At 40.8% G+C, this 23,417-nt stretch overlaps 3 protein-coding genes across 4 annotated transcripts; 2 read left to right on the plus strand and 1 right to left on the minus strand.

Moving 5' to 3' along the window:
* Positions 1-289: 289 nt before the first annotated feature.
* LOC6609385 (leucine-rich repeats and immunoglobulin-like domains protein 3) lies at positions 290-23,345 on the plus strand. Its single transcript, XM_002034038.2, has 9 exons — positions 290-1,238; positions 18,186-19,203; positions 19,697-19,768; positions 19,833-20,042; positions 20,108-20,251; positions 20,316-21,139; positions 21,202-21,558; positions 21,621-21,902; positions 21,962-23,345. Exons 2-9 carry the CDS (start codon positions 18,326-18,328, stop codon positions 23,056-23,058), a joined length of 3,864 nt encoding a protein of 1,287 aa, XP_002034074.2. The 5' UTR covers positions 290-1,238; positions 18,186-18,325; the 3' UTR covers positions 23,059-23,345.
* LOC116800538 lies at positions 5,649-7,949 on the plus strand. The gene is made up of 2 exons (XM_032716037.1): positions 5,649-7,230; positions 7,606-7,949. The coding sequence occupies exons 1-2, from the start codon at positions 5,721-5,723 to the stop codon at positions 7,875-7,877; spliced, it is 1,782 nt and encodes a 593-aa protein (XP_032571928.1). The 5' UTR covers positions 5,649-5,720; the 3' UTR covers positions 7,878-7,949.
* LOC6609384 lies at positions 11,373-12,917 on the minus strand. 2 transcript variants are annotated; one of them, XM_002034037.2, is made up of 2 exons: positions 12,751-12,917; positions 11,373-12,677 (listed from the first exon to the last, which is right to left on the minus strand). In XM_002034037.2, the coding sequence occupies exon 2, from the start codon at positions 12,641-12,643 to the stop codon at positions 11,519-11,521; it is 1,125 nt and encodes a 374-aa protein (XP_002034073.1). In that variant the 5' UTR covers positions 12,644-12,677; positions 12,751-12,917; the 3' UTR covers positions 11,373-11,518. The 2 variants fall into 2 exon arrangements, with proteins under 2 accessions (XP_002034073.1, XP_032571935.1); XM_032716044.1 differs by having other exon boundaries at positions 11,373-12,699.
* Positions 23,346-23,417: the final 72 nt, after the last annotated feature.

A 23,417-nucleotide genomic window follows, 5' to 3' on the forward strand; every position in this document is an offset into this window, starting at 1 on the left:
ACGAAATGTAACGAAAATGTATATAAACATAATGTAATTAAAGTACCGTTACATTACGTGCCGGCAAAAGGGGCGTATTTTACAGCACTGTATATAAAGTGCTTAAGGCTTAAATATTACTTAAAAATTAAAAATACTGCATTAATAAAATAAATAAAATTATTTATGTTCTATGTAGTTGCAGTTTTAAAGTAAGTGTTTCAATTTGTAGTGATTATTTAGTGCGTTATGTGTGGTTATTTATAGCACGTTTCCACCGCTACGTATTTCTCCACTCTGTAATCACGGTCACTCTGTGTTCAATTTTCACGGCAAGCAGTTCGTTCGTGCGCGTCGCTGCTGCAATCAATTAATTGAAAACAAGATCGGGGTAAATAACTTTGGTAAATGATCAAAGCGTGCGCCGCCACAAAGCCAATACGAATCGGTTTCCGTGCGCCAATTGCAAGTGCGCTGCTCAAATCCACAGAAGTTCTTGCGTGCGAGCGACGGAGATAGCGTGTGTGAACATAAAATCACGGCAATAACAAAAAAAAAAAACCAAAATATAAAGAAAACAACATACATATGCTTGTGGCAACGATTAAAACGCCAACGAGCCTTTGCCTGATAAGTGAACAAATCGCGGTTTTAGAACAAAACTGAGAGAGGCAGCAAACAAAGTAGCAACAAATAGGCCCCCCCGCCTCCGTCTCTCTACTCCATCGAAAATCACGCATTACGTCCACTGTTGTTGTTCTCGTCAATGAGTGCTCGGGTGTGCGTGCACGTGTATGCGTGTGTGTGTGTGTGAGCTTGCCGCCACCGCAATTGAGGAAAAATACACCAATACATGGGCGGCAAATAAAAATAAGCTGTGCATGTGTGCGTGTGCGCGCAGTGACGTCGTCGTTTAGAATCGAACGTGTTAAAAGTGACGAATAAACAACAAGCGGGATTCGGATTTGGATTTGGACTCTCGGAATAGCAATAGGAATCAGAATCGGGAATCATCATCAACATCATCGACGCAAGAGATAGACAAACAAAACAGACAGCCAAACATTTGTACATTTCCTTCGCACATCGCCGCAAATGTGTGTATAAGCGCGACGTACGTAATAGTTTGCCGCCGCAGACACTAGGGCTCTGTTCTGTCTCTTTCGCTAGCTGTCCCTCTCTTTCGCTCACGCCCGCTTGTTTACACAAACGCCCACACCCCCCGCCCACCGTTCACCGTTCGCCGTCACTTTGAATAGGTAAGTAAATGCCGCATTCCGCCGCCTAATTAAGTTACCAATTGAGTTTCGCCGATTTCTACGTTCACTTTGTTAATTCCTGTTTAGTTGGCTATTATTCTATAATATAATTGATTTTAATTGTTGCAGTGCAGCTTAAATAGGTTTATTATATATTATTATTAAAATATGTAAATACTCATATGTAGTAAGTTAAACAGAGACAACATATAACTAAGTTCCCTATACAATTTTCAAGTTATTAAAAGAACTCAAGCAGAGTCCAGTCCAATGTTTCAAGTATCCAGAAATAGGCTCCAGAAAAAGTTGGGTTCACACCGATATACCGGGTATGGCCATGTTAGATGATAAATGGCGCGCTATATTAAATGATTTATTTCGCTGGATCCCCCGAGTTCATTGTGCCCACACCCCTCTTCCACCCAGTTCGCCCCCCTCGATCGCTAATCTGCGGTATCTCACATTCAGATTTGTGGCGCAGATTGGGGTCGGAGGTAAATGCTGAATACGTTGAATAGAGTAAATGGCTGGCAGGCCAAACCAGCCGCCTAAAAAGCCACAGAGATCGCAATAAAAGAGCCCGGACAATTTAAGACTGGAAATGGGCAGCTAAATTCCATCAATCAATTTGAAAACATGAGCAAAACACTGTGGAATTGATCAAGAACACGTTGAGGAAACGATGTGATGTGATCTTTGTCTACTTCCAGTCCCGAAAAGGTTCAATTAAAGTTACCTAAGCTTTCTATATTATATACTATATTATTTACTTGTGCTCTGTTTCTATAGTTTCACAATTTTCCGAAAATATAATATAATTAATATCTAGCGGATATGCCCAATGTTTTTATTGCATTATTATCCACAAGCGATTCACATGCTGAGTCAACTGACATTTCCTCAATAACACGAAAAGTTCGCAGATTGATTTTAATGGCATTCGCATTCGTGTACGTTTGTTTTTCGCTGGAACTAATCGTGGAATAATCATTTCCACTGCTTCTAATAACTTTCCAGTGGCAATTTCTAAAAACAAAAAAATGTTTTTTCCACATTCTACATACCTTATTGTTTTTAGCGCTGTGCCAGTTATTCTACGCCCAGTTGGTTGGCTATTGAGTTATTATGCCCATTACTTGTAGAATAAAAGGGTATACTAGATTCGTTGGAAAGTATGTAACAAGCTGAAGGACTTTCCGACTTTATCCGTGTATGTATATATAAAGTATATACATTATTGATCAGGATCAATAGCCGTGTCGATATGGATATGTCCATCTGTCCGCATGACGGTAACGGGTATCTGATAGTCGGGGAACTCGACTATAGCATTCTCTCTTGTTTTTTTTTTATATAGATTCCGCTTTCTGCCGTTTTCTAATTAGTTATAATTACACTTAATGCAATTTAGTTATGAGGTTCTGTTTCTGTGCCCACATTCGTGAGCTCCTCAGATGGCTGTTCGTGCCGTTTCCATTTTTGCATTTATACATTTTAACATTGATGGGGGATTTTATGATTAGTGCAACTAGTTCGTGTTGTTGCATCTGACTGCTCTTTCTGTTACAAGGGCCGTCTAAAATCTGATGGAGAAGGTGGGATGGGGGTAGGAGGAGGAGGAGGCGGGGCGGGCAAAGCGATTAGGTACACAAAAGCCCCATCGGACAGCAAGGCGTCGATGCAATTTGTATTTGTAAGATTCTACTTGGCCCGATAAGCAAGTCCAAGCAGCAGGAATTTCCCCAACTCTGCATTTTGGGTTCCATGGCCCCTGGAAAAGGGAAATATCGAGATTATTTGGTCATAAGGCGGTTCTCCCCATCATTTTTGCACTAATGGCTCTTCAGATTCTACTTTGCATAATGTATTTAATAGAGAATGAGGCATGCTAAACGTACAGTTTTTAGTTGGCAAATGTTTTAATATATAAAAGCTCACATTAAGCAAAAAATATCCTTTAAAATTCAAACAAATGGTTTAGATTTTCTAAGAATCTGTCAGCTTTTGCAAAACTTCTTTTGAAGATTTATGGCATTTCAGCCCACAAGTTGCAAGTAGCAGAAGAGGTAGGAGCTTAGATTCAGTACCTGAGCATAATATATTATTATGCAACCGCCTGGTCAAAGCGAGGTGTGAATTCTAGCTAAATTCAGTATCACCATCGCATCATATGCATATGTGCTGTGCAATTTCAGTCGTAGATTGCATCAGGTGGTCTCATAAATAAATGCATTTAATGCTCCGCTGGGTCGCATGGAGTGAATGGGGTTCCTGGGTTGGCTCTGGATCTGCTTGGGTTGGATGGTCTGGATGGATGATGGGCTGATGGTGGTGCGCTGGCCCTGGGGAACTGGCCAAAGACTTGACCATGGCATGTCGCTTGTCTCACGAAAGCATCTCGCAATGATGGAGGCAAGCTATGGCCATTGCCCGGCTCCTCATCATTAGCAATTTGAAATGCACTCGAAGTGTGGTGCGAGATCGGAGATGCCGGGGCTGTGCGAGTGTATCCAATTATTTCAGCATTTTATGGCGTAAATTTCCTTAAACTCAAACCATTATTCAACTGAAACGAATCGCACCAAAAAAGAAACCCAAGCAGAATAACGTATGCAGTTCGCCCAGCTCCCCTCGGATGCCGCAAGTCTCCTCCAAAAAGGAGAGGAGCACAGCTCCACGGCAGCAACAAATCTTAAAAAGGCATCAAGATTATTGCGCAGAAAAATTCTTTTCTTCACACCTCGACCAGACAACCCAACGTCGTCGTCGTCGTCTTCAATCCTCAAAGGTCTGGCATGAAAAAAATAAGAAATAAACGAAACAAAAAAACATAAAAAAAACTAAACAGAATAAGAAACTCAAAGAATTAAATGCGACTTCAAAGAAAGGTAAAACGGCAAGCGGAGCACGGACAAGAAATATGGTCAAAACGAAGCTACGAGGGCCAACACCACCAACAATGGACATCATGTGCAACAACAATAAAAACCAATTTAAGCCGACGTTCAAGCAGGCGGCTTAAAGTGTGTGGCAGGAGTGTGGGGCATGCACCATGCCGTACAGAGAGAAAAACACACCGATCGAGAGATGAGACCCATCTTCTTGGCATCGTATGCAACTTAGTAACAGATTTGATAGATATGAAATTTGGTATGGAAAGAGCAATTGCATCTATCTTATAGGTTTAATTATCAGAAAAGGGAGTATAACTTCTGTTCACACATGAACACGAATATATTTAAAGACTTACAATTTTGGGCTCCGTTCATATCTTATGTAAATGAATCGAGAGCGATAAATTATATTTAGGATTTTGTTATCTAAGGCGACATGGGTGCATTGCTCAAAAACATGTGCACACCACATGAGTCAGTCACTTGAGATCGTTCCCCGCCTCCTAAAATAGTCCCTTAGTGGGAGACCACAGATAAGGTCCTCGCCGCTCAAGATAGGCAGATGTGCCCGAGCGTGGGACCTCGATAAGGCCGGGACTATTTACTTAGGCCTCTGCGTAGGCCATTTACTTTAAGATGCGATTCTCATGTCACCTAGTTAAACCGAAGATATTTCCAAATAAAATCAGTTTCTTACAAAAACTCAACGAGTAAAGTCTTCTTATTTGGGATTTTACATTTGGTCCTTCGAGCCTTTAATCGACTCTGCAGTTTCCCCCTACCAAAGGTAAGGAACTCAGAGAAAGGCCAGCTCCTTTAAGCATCTTACAGCTAAAGGTAGCAAAAATAAGTGACTCTTGTTTCCCCCTACCAAAGGTAAGGAACAGAGTATAAATATAAAAAGCAAAAAGATACAAAAGAATCTTTTATGTTTTAAAACAAGCACCTTATAGTCTATAGCTAAAGGTTGCTTTGTGTACCATTATAAATTGTGGTAAGGCGTGCTTGAGGCCATACATCAGCAATTGTGAAATTAAAAAGTGCATAACAAAAGTGCCTTATAAATGCTCTAATAGCATTAAATCAGCTCATAAATAGAGTGCAGTGTATATGCCATAAGAGCATAAATTAAATAAAAAGTGCCTGAAAACAGTGCCTTATAAATGCTCTAATAGCATTAAATCAGCTCATAAATAGAGTGCAGTGTATATGCCAAAAGAGCATAAATGCCGAAATAAATGGCTAAAAAACAAAAAATCTGACTGGACTACAAAAATAATAAAACGTGCCAAATAAAAAAAAAAAAAAAATCATCTTTAAACATCGACGGAGCCTTAAAGAAGAGAAGGAAGTCAAATTCAAAGGAGCCTCTACCAGCAGCAGAAGCAGCAACAACAGCAGCAGCAGAAGCAGCAACAGCAGTAGCAACAGCAGCAACAACAGCAGCAACAGCAGCAGCAACAACAACGACATCAGCTAAGTCAAAACAAGAATTTTCTGTTTATCCAAACACACATATATATATAAATACATATAAAATACATATACACGTACTATATATATTAAGAAATTACAAAAAATTTTCAAAATGATGTCAGAAAAGACTATTCAATTCCTTAAGAAGCAGTCCGAAATTATTTTGGAAATTAGAAAGTTGGAAGTAAAACCAACATTAGCAGATGTAGAAATTCTAAAATTAAATGAGCTTCAAAAATGTTTCATTGCTAATCATAGCAATTTGTTAAAGATCGGCGTTGTCGATCATGAATATTTTAACGCGAAGCAGTATGATTTAATAATGATGGTGTTAGAAAAAATTAAAAATAAAAATGAAAAAATTAAGGGCGAGTCGGTAGAAAACACTTTCCCTAAATCAAACACTGTCCCTAAATCAAACCCTCCCCCTACATTAAACCTTGAAATGTGTGGTCACCCTGAAAAAGAGGGTATAGCACAAAACAACGCTTTAAAAGTAGAGCAGGCATTTCGAAATAATGTTGGCCAATTTCGAGTATATCTAGAAGATACGTCTAAACTAATAGACAGTAGTCCAGATTTCCTTAAAATAAGGAAAAATAAAATTGAATTTTTATGGCATAAAATAGATAACCTGATTGAACAGGTGAATAGTCATTTTGAGAGCTCGCTATTCGAAGAAGAAATTAGCGAACTTGAATTTGACAAACAAAATATTCTTACAGCCATTAATAGTCGACTCAGTGGCACAATAAATAAAGCTGAAATGTCGACGGTTGTTAAGGCGGAGGAGTTACCAACCCTGCCTAAAATACAGATTCCCACTTTCTTTGGTGATTCCAAAGAATGGGATCTTTTTAATGAACTCTTTACAGAGCTCATACATGTGAGAGAGGATCTCAGTCCTTCTCTCAAATTTAATTATCTAAAGTCAGCATTAAAAGGAGAAGCCAGAAATGTGGTTACTCATTTACTGCTCGGCTCTGGAGAAAATTATGAAGCCACTTGGGAGTTTTTGACCAAGCGATATGAGAATAAAAGAAACATATTCTCAGATCATATGAATAGGCTTATGGATATGCCAAATTTAAATTTAGAATCCAATAAGCAAATAAAGACATTTATTGACACGATTAACGAGTCAATTTATATTATAAAATTAAAGGCACAATTACCAGAAGATGTGGATGCAATTTTCGCTCACATAATTCTTCGGAAATTCAATAAAGAATCACTCAATTTATATGAAAGCCATGTTAAAAAGACAAAAGAAATACAGGCACTTTCTGATGTCATGGACTTTTTAGAGCAAAGGCTCAATTCTATATCATCATTCTCACAGGAAGTAAAACCTGTAAAGAAAATGATTAATAATAACAAGAATATTAATGCAATACAAGAAAATATAACGATTGCAGCGCAGCTTGAAAAGGACAGGATTGATTGGCATTTTATTCCCCCGGCAGGACCTCACTTCGGAGGTATTTGGGAAGCTGGAGTTAAGTCAATGAAATACCATTTAAAGCGTATAATCGGCGACACTATTTTGACTTACGAAGAAATGTCAACTCTTTTATGTCAAATAGAAGCATGCTTAAATTCAAGGCCATTATACACTATAGTTAGTGAGAAGGACCAACAAGAAGTTTTAACACCAGGTCATTTTTTAATTGGAAGACCACCTTTAGAAATAGTCGAACCAATGGAAGATGAAAAAATCGGAAATTTGGATAGGTGGAGACTTATCCAAAAAATGAAGAAAGATTGCTGGGTAGAGTTAGAAAAGAAAAGTAGTTGGTTGTTTAAGGTTCCTGCGAATTCAAAAGTCCGTCTGCAATGTACTGGCTCTCAAATTGAATTGTTTGATTTGCCTCAGCAAGGAGTTTTAAGCATTGCGCCATATTGTACGGCAAGAACCGACGATAAAATTCTAGTTGCCCACCATAACATTCAGTCCGAAAGTGAAGAATTATTATCAACACCTTATATAGGAGAAGTTAGTGAAGTGCCGAAGATTATTTGGGATCCGCTGAAACTATCAATATTAAATCATACTGAGGAATTTGAACGATTGAATAATGAAATTAAATTTATGAAAGAGAACCATCAAAAATTGAAAGATTTACATTTCCATCATATTTCCGGACATGCTGGATTAATTATTGCTTTAATACTAATGATAGTATTAATAATATATTTCATACGGAAATGTGCTGTGCAACAAAGAATGCAAGCAATAACCTTTGCAGGTCCGTTGCCAGTACTATAAATATCAATAGTAAATAAACAATAAAATAATATAACAAATAAAAATATACAGTCCACTATATCGTTGTTTAATAGAAAATGTACTTCTACATAGAAAAAGCAAAATGTTTAAAATAAGTTAATTGAGTACAAATTGTTGAATTAAAAATAATATAAACCATAATTGTAATCCAATAAAATTAAAAGCCAGAAAAACTAGGCCCATTGAAATCTTAGTTGCAAAATAAATGAACATATATCAAATAAATACAGTCCACTACTGTTATAAATGCAACTAATATACTAATGTACATCTCAGCTTTGCTGGCCCTTTGGCAGAATGTTCACACATGAACACGAATATATTTAAAGACTTACAATTTTGGGCTCCGTTCATATCTTATGTAAATGAATCGAGAGCGATAAATTATATTTAGGATTTTGTTATCTAAGGCGACATGGGTGCATTGCTCAAAAACATGTGCACACCACATGAGTCAGTCACTTGAGATCGTTCCCCGCCTCCTAAAATAGTCCCTTAGTGGGAGACCACAGATAAGGTCCTCGCCGCTCAAGATAGGCAGATGTGCCCGAGCGTGGGACCTCGATAAGGCCGGGACTATTTACTTAGGCCTCTGCGTAGGCCATTTACTTTAAGATGCGATTCTCATGTCACCTAGTTAAACCGAAGATATTTCCAAATAAAATCAGTTTCTTACAAAAACTCAACGAGTAAAGTCTTCTTATTTGGGATTTTACAACTTCCATTTACATTATAAACAAAGAAATTAGTCTTATAGTTATTATATTTGGTATGCAAAGAGCAAAAGAAGCAAGAAATGCTGCATTTATATGATGAAACAATCTGTACTAAAAGTGATCAGCATATACATATACTACGTAGGGATTTTTCCCCAGTGTACATATGGTGTGGCGAGCGGAGGATTCCTCGTGGGTCTACCTTCTTGTCGGCTTTCGTTTAACTGACGTCCCGAACACCACAGAAAGGGCCACAACAACAACGAAGGCAACGCATACACACAATCAGTTTCAGAAATCAGATTCGGTTCGAAGTTGAATAGTTCTGGTGCTCGGAATTATGTGTACGTACGTACGTACATACATATGTATATCTTGTAGCTACGTGCGGCGTATCTTTGTCACTGCAACGATCTATGCTGGCACTATCTACTTGTCTGTGCGGTTGAGTGTGCAACCTACACAGCTGTAACTTGAATTAGGGATATGTGTCTTTGGTCTTGGATCACTTTCCAGAGAAGAAAAGCATAAGAACCATGTACCAAACATGTCAAAGTCAATTTTGGGTTAAGGGTTTTTCGGCTTATATGCAAATGGGAAATAGTTTTGATTCAAAAGGGATGCCATTTAAGAGATCCCAAAGATAAGATCGGTATGGGAAATATCCATTTAAACAAGTTCACTCTATACCATTGAAACTCAAAGCTAGTAAATGTAAAATATGTTATATTCTCTAAATATCCTTTGTGTCACGCTTATTCAGTAACTCTCATTCATTGAAAACAAACTGCATCGTTGAATAGTTTATTGTTATACGATGCATTTCGATTTTATGAATGCACAATAGCAGGGATTAAAGGACATTCCCAAAAAGTCAAGCTCATGGTCTATTATTCTATTATTATTATTTACCCCAAGTACTTTTTACCTTTCCCACACTCAAACACACACACACACCCTTCTAACACTGAATTCTTAATTTCCAAAGTGGCAGAAACTCCAGAAAAAGAGGGCAACCCAATCCGCTCGAAAGAATTGAGAGGAAAAACCCGAAGCGAATCCCAATCAAAAGACCCTTCTTTGCGAGAAACAGATGCTCCGTTCTAACACGCACACATTGGAATAGAGTCCCTACACATGTATATATATATATATATATATACGTATATTTGACCGATCATATCCAGTAACAATGCAAGTGAAATCCCAGAATCCCTTCCTCTTTCAGCCCAGTTGTGCAGTTGTTGTTGCGCCGTCTTTGGAAAACGAGGCCCAATCCAGTTTTCTGTTCTCTGTTTTTCTGCTCCGTAGCTGCCTGCAGATCTTGAGTTGATTTCGTTTTGGCTTTTGGTTCCTGGAGTTTTTCAGAATTTTGTGCTGTGCCTGGGCCGCTTTTTTGTTGTTATTGTTGTTGTTGCTGTTGTTATTTTGCCTTTTGTGTTTTTATTTTTTCTTCACACCTTCGAGAAGAAGGCAAGGGGCAGCCAAACTGAAATTTCAACGTTGACTGCAAATCCAATTCAATTCCCAATGGCGGCCCCCAATGCACTGTATAGTGTGCGAGCGAGATGGCCGAAGGCGGCAGAGCGAGAGCGCGACATGAGATGGTGGGGAATGGGGATGGGGGTATATTCTTCCCACAGCCGGTTTTTGGTGTTGGTGTCGCGCTTGGTTTTCTCACTTGGCCCGATCCGAAGCTGGCTGGCCTTTTGTATTTCGTGGGCCGCGATTCTGGGACCACAGCGACTGACAGCTTCAAAGTTTTTGAAACTTCATAGCAGGAACTTGAAGAAAACGAGGGTATGCGGTAGCTTCATCTAAATATTATTTATAAAAAAGTAAGAATATAAAGCAAAAAAGTAAAGTATTATGAGCTACTGAGCACATAAACTACAAACTACACCCAGCTTAGTACCAGCTTAGTATAAGATCCTAAACTGTATCTGTAAGTATGTTCTGTACAGGTCATCAGATAGTCGATGTCATGTTCCATACCAACATAAGACTGCTTAAGCAGGATCGGTTCTTTACTTTTTCCTTCGCTGCGTTAAGATCCCTTGACAGTCGGCTCAATGTGAGCATTTTTCTGTCTTTCGCGCCAGCTTTAGTTTTTTTATTCTCTTTCTTTATTTTGCATCTTGAATGGAATACAATTTGACATGCTTCGGATTTTCATGAGAGCACAAAAATCGGAAATTATTGCCGCCGCAGATTAATTTTGAACGCGCTGCTTGAGCTCTCCTCCTGCGGCTTTTCTGCTTTTATCTGATGCACAGATACAGATACAGATACTCGAATATACGAGCAGCTTAAGTCGCGGGGATTACAAGTCGTCGTTTTGGTTCAAGGTGAGCGATCCAGCTTTAGACGTCAGTCTTCCAATGTCTCTTAAACTAACTGGCGATACCAAGGTGTACTCCGCTTGGGCGACGAGGCCTTCCCAGTTTGACAAACACCATAAAGCGTAAAAAAGCGCGATATCAGGGGGCGATTTGTTTATCATCTGCCTGATAACCGCGCATTTCGGAAGGCCTGACTGTTTGTGTAAAAACGGTGCAATTCTTTCACTCGTCGTACTCAGGCGTGATATCACCGCCGAACACACTTTGCAAAGGTTTTTCTGGGAAATCAGCTGGTGCAGGATAAGATTAGCGCCGCCCAAAACGGGCAAAGTACCGAAAAAAACATACAAAAACTCGATTTCTTGTTTTACTTATGAATTTATATTATAAATAACCAATATGGACACATATAAAAATCTCAAAGATAAGAAGATGCATTTTGTTCACGAAAATTTTGTATTATATGAACCATATTGTTTAGATCCTCACCGAAAAGATGTTTCTTCTACTTTCTTATGTTTCCTTCGAATATCAGTGCCCATATCCAATATCATTAATAATTTTAATTTAGTTTATAGAGCCGCCCGTTTATATCGGCGCACTCAAAGATGGTGTTCAAATACTGCGGCATAGGATAGGTAATCGAGTTGCAATTAGAACATGAACGACACATTACTAGTTGATTGATTCTAGGTTTCGATGATACCTTTCTAGTACTGGGTTTCTCCTGTTTGCTTTCTCTCAAATTGGCTGCCTCCAATGCCTCTTTCTTGAGTTTGGCTGCTTGAATCCGGGCACTGCGACGTAATACAATGGTTGGTTCTTTGACCTTTTCTGGCCTATCTAAATGTTTCCAATCTACTGCCATTCTGGAATTCTGTTTCTTCTTATCCTCCTGCAAGTTTCTTTCCAATAGCTGCTGCTCCTTTTTGAGTTTTGCTGCTGGAATCCCCGCACTTCGACGTAATACCAGTGTTGTTGAGCAATCAGTACTTCTTTTACTCGAATCCTTTTTGATTCGTCCTGGTTGACGCTGCTTAGCTAATCCTAATTTTCGGTGATAACCGTGTTGCTGCGACTTTTTCTTGTGCTTCCGTAAACCAGCAGCCATTTCCATGTCCTCAAAATATTTGCTGACCTTGTGCTTTACTTCCTTAAATATCCTTGCGAGAGACACCTGCTCATCATCTATTTCCATAGAATTCTCCTTGCCATGGTCTAAAGCAATAAGACTAGAGGATTTCACAACCTTTTTGGGCCTTCCGCGCGGTCGTCGTGGTTTCTCAGTTTCCAGACTAGGCTCGGCTTCGCTGATCCTTTCCATTGGATCCACACATAGTGGAGGTTCCATATCTACGTCAGAACTCATTAGCCCCTTATCAGAAGTATTCTTAGCTAATTGCCTTCGCGATTTGCGTTCAAATATATTCGGATTTATCAGGTTCGATATTTTTGTATCCTTTTTGGATCGAAGAGGTCTAATTCTAAGACGCTTATTTCGTTTGGACTGATTCTTTTTTGGCGATTTCACAGCTTCAATGTCCTCACAAAGGTTGTATAGGCTATAAAGCTTGCCACTAACATCAACGCAATTCAAGTACTGATTTTCTGGTCTCAATTTATCACAATTTAAAGTGCGACACTTATTATATATAGTGTTTGGACAGTTATACTTCCTTAGATTCATTTGTATGGTATGTGTATTTGACTTCTTGAAAGAACTGGAATATTTGGAGGAGAGGTCTTCAGTTATATTCAAAATGCAGCAATCGAGCAATTCTACTGTAGACTTACCTCAGCTCTTCTAAAGACAATTCTGCTGCTTACACATTTGTTTACAAAGCTGTTGCTATAAATTAATTGTTTTTTACTTTGTTGTGTGATTTGTGTATCAACGCACTGAAGTATATTTTGATATGAGCCCCTAGTCTGTTTGTGGTTGTGAAGCTTATTTAAATAGCTACTGAGTTGTATCCTAAATACTATCTTTGTTTTTCAATGTTGGCTAAGCAATTTCGAAACGAATATAAAAGCTGAAAGATGAAGATACAAACTATTTCCATGGAGTAAACATTTAAGCGTATTTTCATGACCAGCTGAGCTTAAGGGAAAACGCAAATTCACCTGACTGCTGGCCACCACACCCAAAATAAGGTAGATACGGTTAGGATACGATATTTGGCATATGATATCACTGATATCACACGCCTCACGCTTATCAAAGAACACGAACAACAATGGAGCAACAACAACAACACAACAAGCAGTTGTTGCGCTTTATTTACTCTTTATTTATGCGCCTTAGACCAATCAAGCAAAACGGTTTATCATTGAAGCGATAAAAAATACGTTAATTTATTATGCACACACACCGAGAAAAGCACTCACATTTGTGTTGAAGAAACGGTTCGGAGCCAAAGAAAATAATAATAATAACAATAAATGTTTACTAATTGCGCAAAATTGAACTTGAAAATGTGAAATGTGTAAATACGCAAGTCAACAAACTTATGGAGTGAGTTCTTGGTCTGTTTGCCCAGTAAAAAACGCTATTGAACTTAAAGATTATAGTTGATATCAAAGGAAATATCCGAGAAATTGATAAGCATTTTATTAAAAACGAATAAATGTAATATTAAAATTTTAAATGTTACCAGATTACCACATGGAATATATTATTAAATTAATTATATTATGTTCATTTGCTCACTCATAATAAAGGCTTGTTTCCATTTTAATTTAATTACTAAATTCAAGTGATTTTCCGCCAGAACGAAAGTTCAAGTGACTACCGATTTGCGGTCGAGTTAACTCCGGCAACTCTGCTCATTTTGGTCGGATTAACAGCAGAAAAGTTGGCCTGTGAAATGAACAAAGCGCGCAATTATGAACTCTATTTTTTTTAAGTTATTTAATTAGCGGACCCAAGCGGAGAGGCTGAAATAATACGAACGACGTCTCTCGTATCTAGAGTGGAAAATTAATGGCTACAAAATTAAATTTATTTTTGAACAAAAAAAAAACGAGGGAAAAGGCAGAAGAGAGGCAAAAACAACAACAAGAGCAACGGACCTGGGCTGCCAGACAGCCTGGCAATTTTGTTTCTTATTGGATTTTTATTCGAGCTTGCGAGCGTGTGTGTGTGTGTGCGTTAACGTAAGTGTGCGAAATTTATGTTGCTATTTGCGTCGCTGCCCACTGTTATCATGGGTTCTGCCCGATGTGGTTGTTGTTCTTGTTTCTAGTTGGCTGCTGGCACGTTAACTAATTAGTAGCCGCAGACAGCGCGACGTTTTTACCTTTTAGCGCTACACGTACACAAACACATTTACAGTTTACGTATTTATAGTGGTGTGCGGTCGCTTTGACGTAACACATTACGACAAACGGGCAGCGACGTCGACGGCGACTGCATTCGATTTCCGTTCTCTGCCCACGCACATGCATATTGCACACATCACCACTGCGGAGGCAGCGCTGCAGCAGCGCCGTAAGCAGAGGCAGCGGCAGCGACGATAGAGAAAACTTAGCAGAAAGATACAAATGCAAAGACCGCAAATAAACACGCGACAAAGTGCAGCTTCAACGTTTTGTCTTCCTCTTGCTTCTGCATTTGGCTTTGTCTTGCTAACGGTCACAGTGGGGCAAAATAGTCAAGTTTCTTATAAAGTAACGTGAATTGAATTTATTAACGAGAATTTATAAGAGATTAGTTATTAATAAGTTTTAAATTTATAAAAAAAAAAAAAGATTTAAAAGAATAAAACTATTTAGTCGCTATTTTATTTGCATTTTGGTAAAAGAACCAGTGTTGGGACTGCATATTTACTATTTTTTTTATATTAAATCTAGTTTTACAGCTGTCTTTTATTTTTTTATTATTGTTTTATACTGGCCATCCGCAATATGTGCCCAATAACCAACGTGCTTGTTCCACTGTGCCGTGGGTTTTGGCAGCATCGCATCGCTTGAGTTGCAGCTGCTCGACGACCCCACCTCACCCCACCCCACCCACTGCTTGCCACACCGCCACCTCCGCCCCCACTCCCATTTTTCACCTCAATTTTCCGACCGCCCACTGGCAGCGTTTTGGTTTATTCTCCTTTTGCTTTTTGACTCTGTTATTTTCATTTTATTTTTTTTATTTTTTTATTTTTTTTTTTTTTTGCCCTGACTTTTTTATACACACGCCAACGACAGCGAGAAGATAAAAAAAAACACTTGAACAAATACAACAGTCAGCTTATTCACAGTGATATTGTGTATGGTATATTTTTATTCGTTTGGCAAAAGTAATAAACATCAGATAGAAAAACAAAATACACGGCAGACAAAATCATTTGGGCGAACCAAAATGCTTTCGCAAAGAAAAATAAAAAATAAAAATAAAAAGCAGAGAGCCGAAAATCGAAAACCGAAAACAAATCATGACAAAAAGCTGTGGGCGACAACAACAAGTCATGAGTGAAAAAAAAAGGCCAAGACAAAATTACCAATTTAAATGCTAAAATCCGTATCGACGACGGCTGAGCGAAAAGCCACTAAAAACTAAGCCAAATAAAAATGCAGCCCAGGCACTTAGTGAAGTAAAAATGCTAATAAAGAAGTAGATACTGTGTGTACGCTATACCCGACTGCACAGATACGATAATTATATAAACAACGAAAACTGATTGCCGATGTCGTTCCTAATGATCATCGCAAGATACACACGTTGATCATGACTGCGCTGTGTTTGGGATATGTGTGGCACATGCGTGTAGCATAAACATATGTGTGGATCCATCCACACAGTTCCAACTGGGAGCATTGTGTACATATATCAATGGGCGTGTATTATCATATCATCATCGCCAGCGGACAGGCGACAACGTGGACATTTTGTCGTTTTTATAAGAAGACAATACCCGGGGCCGAATTCGAACGTTATCTAATAAATTGTGAGGGAGTTGACAAAAGAACAAAAAAAAAAAAAAGCAGAAAACATAAAACCGACTGAAGACTAAAAAATTAAACAAGAAACGGTGTAGGAAATCTGCATTTGGTCATAAATATTGTTGTTGTCTGTAAGCTGTCCGAAAATGAGTTCAGAGTGAAAGCCCACTTCCCTTCCAAAAAAAAAAAAAAAAAAAAAAATATTTGGGTTTTTCCCTCAAATCCCCCGACTTTAACCTTTTTCGGTGTAAACAGAACTCTGCGGCTTATCAATATGCGAATTAGCCAATGATTATGCATGCAAATCGATTCAAAATGGTGGCACACATCGGTGGGCAGAGGAAATTAGCGCTCTCTGCTGATTGGTGTGTGAAAATTGATCCACCAGATCGCCAGATAGCCCCCAAAGATAGTGATTTAATGGCCCGCATCATGCTTAGGATGCTCCGGTTCGGCCTTCATCAAAGTGCTGCCGATCGATAGGTGCGAAAACGGACATATTGTTCGGATGATGATCGATAGCCATAAGCCCGCTTGAACTGCCAACTTTGGCAGCTTACTTTGGATACAGTTTATTGCAAAATAGCTTAGTTAATGCCAAATGATGATCTTTGGAACCTAAATGTATCTGATTTGGAAAAAAGTATTGCAACACTTCATTGAGAGCAATGTGAAGTATGCAATAGTTAAGTTTCCTATCTCTGTAATCATTTTTACCCTTGGAACCCCTATGCCAGCTAATATGTACATAGTTAATAGGGCCAATTTCCTCAATCCCAAGGTAAACCCTTTGATTAGCTCCAGTTTTTACCACCTCAAATAAAACCAAGCAAGCACTTGCAGCCCCACCAAGAAGTGTGTATTTGCCCCGATCTGTACAAATATCAACAAATATAAACATTTTCCTCTGTAGATACCGCGATCGAAGACAGTGCAAACCTATTGATTAGATAATTGCAGAGGGCTCTAAATAATAAGAAATAAAAAAAAACCCACTAAATGTAGAGCGGGAAACGTGCGACAATCTTTGGAGATACAGATAGGAAGATAGGAGTAACTCCTCCACGGAATCGGGGCCAAGTCTTCGACAGAACTACTAATCAAAGCCTCTTCACTTCGGACACTTGAGGTTTTCCCTGGCCAGCTAGTATGTAGCTATATATACATATATATAACTATATATAGGCATGGAGCTGTGAGAAATGTGGAGAAAAGTCTTTGAAGAAAATCTTGAGACCAAAGTAAGCGGTTGTTTCTGCTCGTTTTGTTTGGTTTTTTTTTTTTTTTAGTTGCCTCCGCTGGTGTGTTACTAAATTTGGTTGTCTGGGCATTTCTACGCGAGTGTCTAAATGTATCTGTATCTGTAGCTGTGTTCGTACCACACCATTCTTAGTAGCCTGTCCATATATGTAGCATACTATATGGTATGGCATTGTATGCCAGCTCTGCTCAACTGCGGTAATTGCCGACTATTTTCTTTAATTCGTTTCCAGCTGTCCTTTTTCTGTGGGTGGTGTTTGTGTGTGTGTCTATATGGCCTGGTGGGAAAGTGCTCCAGCATCATTTCTGCTCGCATCCGGGGGCCACCAAAAAGGTGATAGCAGCGACCACAAACTGTGCAGCATACAAACGTACTTTATCTCTCCGCCGTACTGTCACCGAATTTGGCGAGCTTTTTGGTCCCAGCGCAACGCCCTCCGCATTTATGTATACAAAATAAATAAATCCAGCGCACGCTGCACAGTTCTGGAGCAAGATGAAGACATTACGTCTGAGTTTTTGAATTCTGCATTCCGAATGCCTCCGGGGGCCTCCGTCTGGCAGTAGACACTCGTACTCGTGGTCGTCGCCACAGAAATGATGATGAGATGATATGTTTTGCTGTTTTTGCAACCACGGCAGTGCGCGGTGCTCGGTTGCTTTTTTGTTTTCATTATAAAATCGTTGGCTCTGCGAGTTTTTTTTCTTTTCGCACAAAACATCCGGTCGTATTTTAATTTAATGAGTATAAATTCTCTGCTCGGCCAGAGACACTGGCACTTTCTGCACAATTATTATTTATATATATTTAAAAGGCATTGGGCAAATATATACAGTCGGTATATAAAAGCATAAAATGTTTTAAATGGTTTTCTTTCATGTATTTTTTTTATTAAAGAAACTAGTGTGACTTAGATTAGGTATTATTCCCATTTAATTTCCATTTAACTTTAAGTATCTATTTTTTTCAAATATTTGTAGAGGAAGTATAAGCCGAAATCTGATCTTCTATTTCATTTCCATTCATTTCAAAGGAACTATGCAAGGAATACCAGAATGCTTGGCTGGCGAAAGGGGCTTTCCAACACTGGCCGACGGCGAGTGATGTTCACTGGAAATAACGGCGCTTTCTTACCGCCGCTTGAAACTCAACGAATTTAACAAAAGTCGCAAAATGCACGTTTCAGCCATAAAAGGCCGACAGCCGCCGAGGGAGTCAAATGATGATAGCCCTATGGTCATTAGTAATTATCGAATCTGCGACATCAAAACGAGTGGCAATGGCAAATATTTAATGTCGTGGAGTCGGCGTCGGCGGCGCAACAACAACAACAGCAGCAGCAGCAAAAACAATGCGGCATCTGAAAGTCGCAGTAATGATAATTGCAATTATTTTACAACCAATGATTTCAATAAAATCAATAAATTGCTGCTAATTACGTACATGCTGCTGATAACAGCGGCCACAATTTGTCAAAGCGCCGCCCAGTCGCCGTCATCATCGAATGCCGGTGGAGTTGGAGGATCCGGTTCCACTGGGGGATCCCCCCTGAGTGCGCTGCTCAAATCCGGTGGCGCCTCCTACAATCAACAGTTGCCGCAACAGCAGCTCTTCGCCATGCTGACCAGGAATGGAGGTGGATCGTCGGGCCCGGGATCGAGTGGCGGCAACAGAGGCTACACCAGCGCCAGGCAGCACTTCATGGCCCTCAGCGAGGATTACTCGGATGCGGATGTGGATGAGGAGGATATGGCTGCATTGCACTACCCGCTGTCTGCCTCACATCCACCGGCTGGCGTTCAGGGATCCTCCTCCTCCTCCGGCATTTCCATACAATCCGGCTCGTTGGAGACAAACGGTTTCGTGGCCGACGATGGTGGACAGTACGAGCATGCCCAGAAAGCACTGGAGGCTGCTGCGGCGGCGGCCAAGGCCAGTAATAAGTACAACATCGACTGCCCCAAGGACTGCAAGTGCCTCAATGTTCTCTTCGACTGCGATAAGCTGCATCTGGAACGGGTGCCCGTCTTGCCCAGCTACGTGCAAACTTTGTAAGTATATAGATAGAAATAGAGGAGGAATATTTAGGCAGAGCTTCAAAAACTTTTGAATTTTAAACCTATTTGATCAGCTTCCCATTAACTTAAGGTCATTGTGGTTTTTCTTCTTCAAAAACTTTCAAATTGAGAAAAATAGAGTCGCTATACGGGGGGTTTGAAACATTCGACATTATTCAAATCCATAAATTCCTGGGGGATGAAATGGCGAGCCACCCCCATCAGATATTCTCTGCGAATATAAATTACAGAGTGGCACAACCCTCCACATCGACATTTGGCCTCAATTTTAGCATTATTTTTTTTTTTTTGGGGGGTTGCGATTTTATCGTTGCGCTTTTAATCAATTTAATGCATGCCAAAATTATGCAAACGTCGTTCGGTTTTTATCAGTAGCTTTGCATCGATAATTGCGACATAATTGAGGTGCATTGAGCTAGCCAAGGACTTTACAAATGGCGTAAATTAACTTTTATCTTTTTCGCAGGCATCTGGCTAACAACAAACTGAACGACACCACCGTCCTGGAGATACGTAATCTGTTGAATTTGACTAAAGTGTAAGTGAAGCAGAAGCTTATCCATAGAATACTATAAACTTATCATATTTTACATCTATTTTAGTTCATTAAAACGAAATTTATTGGAGGTAATCCCGAAATTTGTGGGCCTCAGCGGTCTGAAGCACTTGGTATTGGCCAACAACCATATTACCAGCATCTCCAGCGAGGCGCTGGCAGCTTTGCCACTGCTGAGAACGCTGGATCTGTCCAGGAATCAGCTGCACACCATCGAGCTTAACTCGTTTCCGAAGTCAAATAACCTGGTTCACTTGTGAGTCGCCTGAATGTTCCTTGATTTAGGCAAATATTAACGTCGCATTCTCTTTTCGCCCACAGAATACTCAGTTTTAACGAGATAACCAATGTGAATGAGCACTCGTTTGCGACTCTAAACAACTTAACAGACCTGGAGCTGAGTAATAATCGCCTAAGCACTCTGCCCATAAGGGTGTTCAAAAATCTTAACCAACTGAAGAAGCTGTAAGTTATTAAAATACTGCATATGGAACACGACTTACAATGTTTATATTTCACTTTACCACAGAGCTCTCAACTTTAACCAACTGGAGATCAACTGGTCCACGTTCCGTGGCCTGGAGTCGATGAAAAATCTTCAACTGAAGTCCAACAAAATCCGTGCGCTGCAGGACGGCGTTTTCTATGTGATGCATAAAATCGAGACCATTGATCTGGCCATGAACCAGATCAGTTCCCTTTCCCGCCAGGGTCTCTTCAATCTGACAAAGTTGCGCCACCTCAACCTGTCGTTTAATGCCATTTCACGCATTGAGGTTGACACTTGGGAGTTCACTCAGTCGCTGGAAGTGCTGGATCTGTCGAACAATGCCATCAATGAGTTCAAGCCACAGCATTTGGACTGTCTTCATCGCCTGAAAACGCTCAACCTAGCCCACAACCGATTGCAATATCTGCAGGATAACACCTTTGATTGTGTGAAGAATCTTGAGGAGTTGAACCTGCGGCGCAATCGTCTGTCCTGGATCATCGAGGATCAGAGTGCGGCGGCTCCGTTCAAAGCGCTCCGAAAATTGCGACGCCTGGACTTGCATGGCAATAATCTAAAGCAGATCAGCACTAAGGCGATGAGTGGTCTCAACAACCTGGAGATACTCAATCTCGGTTCCAATGCCCTGGCCAGCATTCAGGTCAACGCTTTTGAGCACATGCTTCGCCTAAATAAATTGGTTTTTAAATCGCTCAACTTCATCTGCGACTGCGATTTGATCTGGTTCCAACAGTGGCTGAAGAATCGTTTTCCCCAGCAGGCCGAGCACGCGGTGTGTGGCTATCCGGAGCATCTACTAGATCGGCATCTAAAGTCACTAAGCAGTTCTGAGTTGGTGTGCGGTAAGTGTGATATTGTAATGTTTAATGTTTGGATTACTAACGCTGTTAATTATTTCCTCAAGTGGACTCCCCGAAACCGAGAATGGAACAAGAACCGGACGACATGCTGGCCGTGAATGGAGCTAACATCACTCTGGAATGCATTGCCAGTTCTCCGACAGCGGCCTCACTGGCCGCCGCCGATGAGCTGAAGATCAAATGGCGCCACGACAATCAGCATGTCCAGGAGCGACCGGCTGTGCACGACGGCTCTAGCACGGAAACGCAGATCCGCCATGATCTGAGCACCAATCAGACCTCCATCTATGGCTATCTGAGGCTCACGAATGTGACTTACGAAAGCGCTGGACGCTATCAGTGCGTGGTATCGAATGCCTTTGGAACCACCTATGCACAGAAGTTTAAGATATCTATAGGAAGTACGCACACACATCGCCTTTGCCATATATATTTATATTAATAATTATCCTTACATCCCCAGTTCATCCCACCTTTTTGCAAGTGCCGTCGAATCTAACGTTAGACGCTGGCGAAATGGCTCGATTGGTCTGCTCGGCGAGCGGTGATCCCACACCTGAGATAGCGCTGCAAAAGTTCGGCGGCAGTGAGTTTCCAGCGGCAACCGAGCGTCGGCTGCAAGTAATCCGCGAGGAGAACGCGTTTTTGATAACCAACGCTAAGCCCAGCGATTCTGGAATTTACACGTGCACAGCGTTAAGTGCTGCGGGCGAGATTAAGGTCAATGCAACGCTGGTGGTAAATGGTAGGTTCCTTTAAGCCTTTTTCTTCGTTCTTCACTAATGTTTCTTCTTTTCAATGCAGACAAACCGCAGCCTAGTATTCCCTTGGTGCACCAGGAGGTTGTTGTGGGTCGCACATGTGTATTGCAGTGTCTTAGCGAAACGGCCAATGCTGATTTTGAGCTAGAACATCCGCACCGCGAGTGGTTTAAGGAGAACAAACCGATACACATTTCGCCAACAGCTCCGGACGGCGATCGTTATTATTTTTCCAACAACAAGGAACTGCTTGTGATCCTGAATGCTCAGTCCAACGATGCTGGACACTTTCGCTGTGAGATAACGGACAACTCGCGAACGTTTACGCTGCAGTCGGAGCTGGTAGTGGTCAAGGAGAACCTTAACTGGGACGTCTTGCTGATGGGCATAATCACAGTAACCGTCATCTGTGTTGTGGTGGACTGCTGTATCATTTGGTGCACTCTGCGCTATCAGAAAAAGAAACTACGCATGAGCATGGCTGCCGAGAGGCTGGCGGCTCGTACGCACGCTAGTCTACATTCTACTCTCGACAAGGATCAGACGCAGCTGACTACGCTTAATCGTACGCAGCTTAGACCACACCAATCGCAGCTGGTCCTAGATGGACTTCCCACGCAGCAGCAAACGCAGTTACGCCCGCGAAGCCGTGCGGACTTGGACGATGGCGAGGCGAACCACAGTCGCCTCATCGTGACGACAACGCCCTCCTACGAACAGCGCTGCCTGGAGCAGGGACTGACCCTAAGCTATCTGCTTCAGACGGTCCCGGAGGCCCAGCAGGATCATTTGTCCAGCAAGGACTCGGGCACCGGTTCGGATTCGGCTGTGAAACGCAGTCTGGAGGACTTTGCGGTGGCCATGCCCAGTCATAAGCATCACACCGACGACGAGCAGGAGGAGGTGGAGGTGGATGGAGAAAACGACCTACAGTACATAGAGCTGTACGAGGTGAATCATGCTGCAGCCGAGCAGGAGCACTTTCTGCAGAACAACAATCACAACTACGACGGTGGCGGGGGTGGCGATGAAGGTGGGGTCAACAAAATTGTGCCCAAGGCGATGCTCCGCAAATGCAGCGCTGGTGACAGCGGCAGCAACTACAACTCCATCCAAAAGTGGACAACAGTGGACATTTGAGCGGAAGCTTAACCAAATGAGCATGATGACATCAGGATCATATACCAAAAACTGGAGGCTGCACCGTAACCCCAACTGCAGTCCGCCCCCAAAACGAACACAAAGACTGTTTAACTCGTAATTATAATTCGTAGATGGTGGTCCAGACTTTTGGACTGGCCACGACCATAGGGTAGGCGGCCTTATTGATGCCTTTGCTATGGAAATAGGACAGCTAGAGAAACATACCAGTGTCTTCGTAATTTATGAAATTAATCGTTAGAATCGATTATCATTAACTTGTAATGCATAATATTTAATTATCGTATATGAATATTTATAATTTTCTTTCGCTTGTGATATTATTTATTATTTTGATT

The sequence above is a fragment of the Drosophila sechellia genome, chromosome 2R, assembly GCF_004382195.2.
Source record: "Drosophila sechellia strain sech25 chromosome 2R, ASM438219v1, whole genome shotgun sequence".
NCBI classification, from domain to species: Eukaryota; Metazoa; Arthropoda; class Insecta; order Diptera; family Drosophilidae; genus Drosophila; species Drosophila sechellia.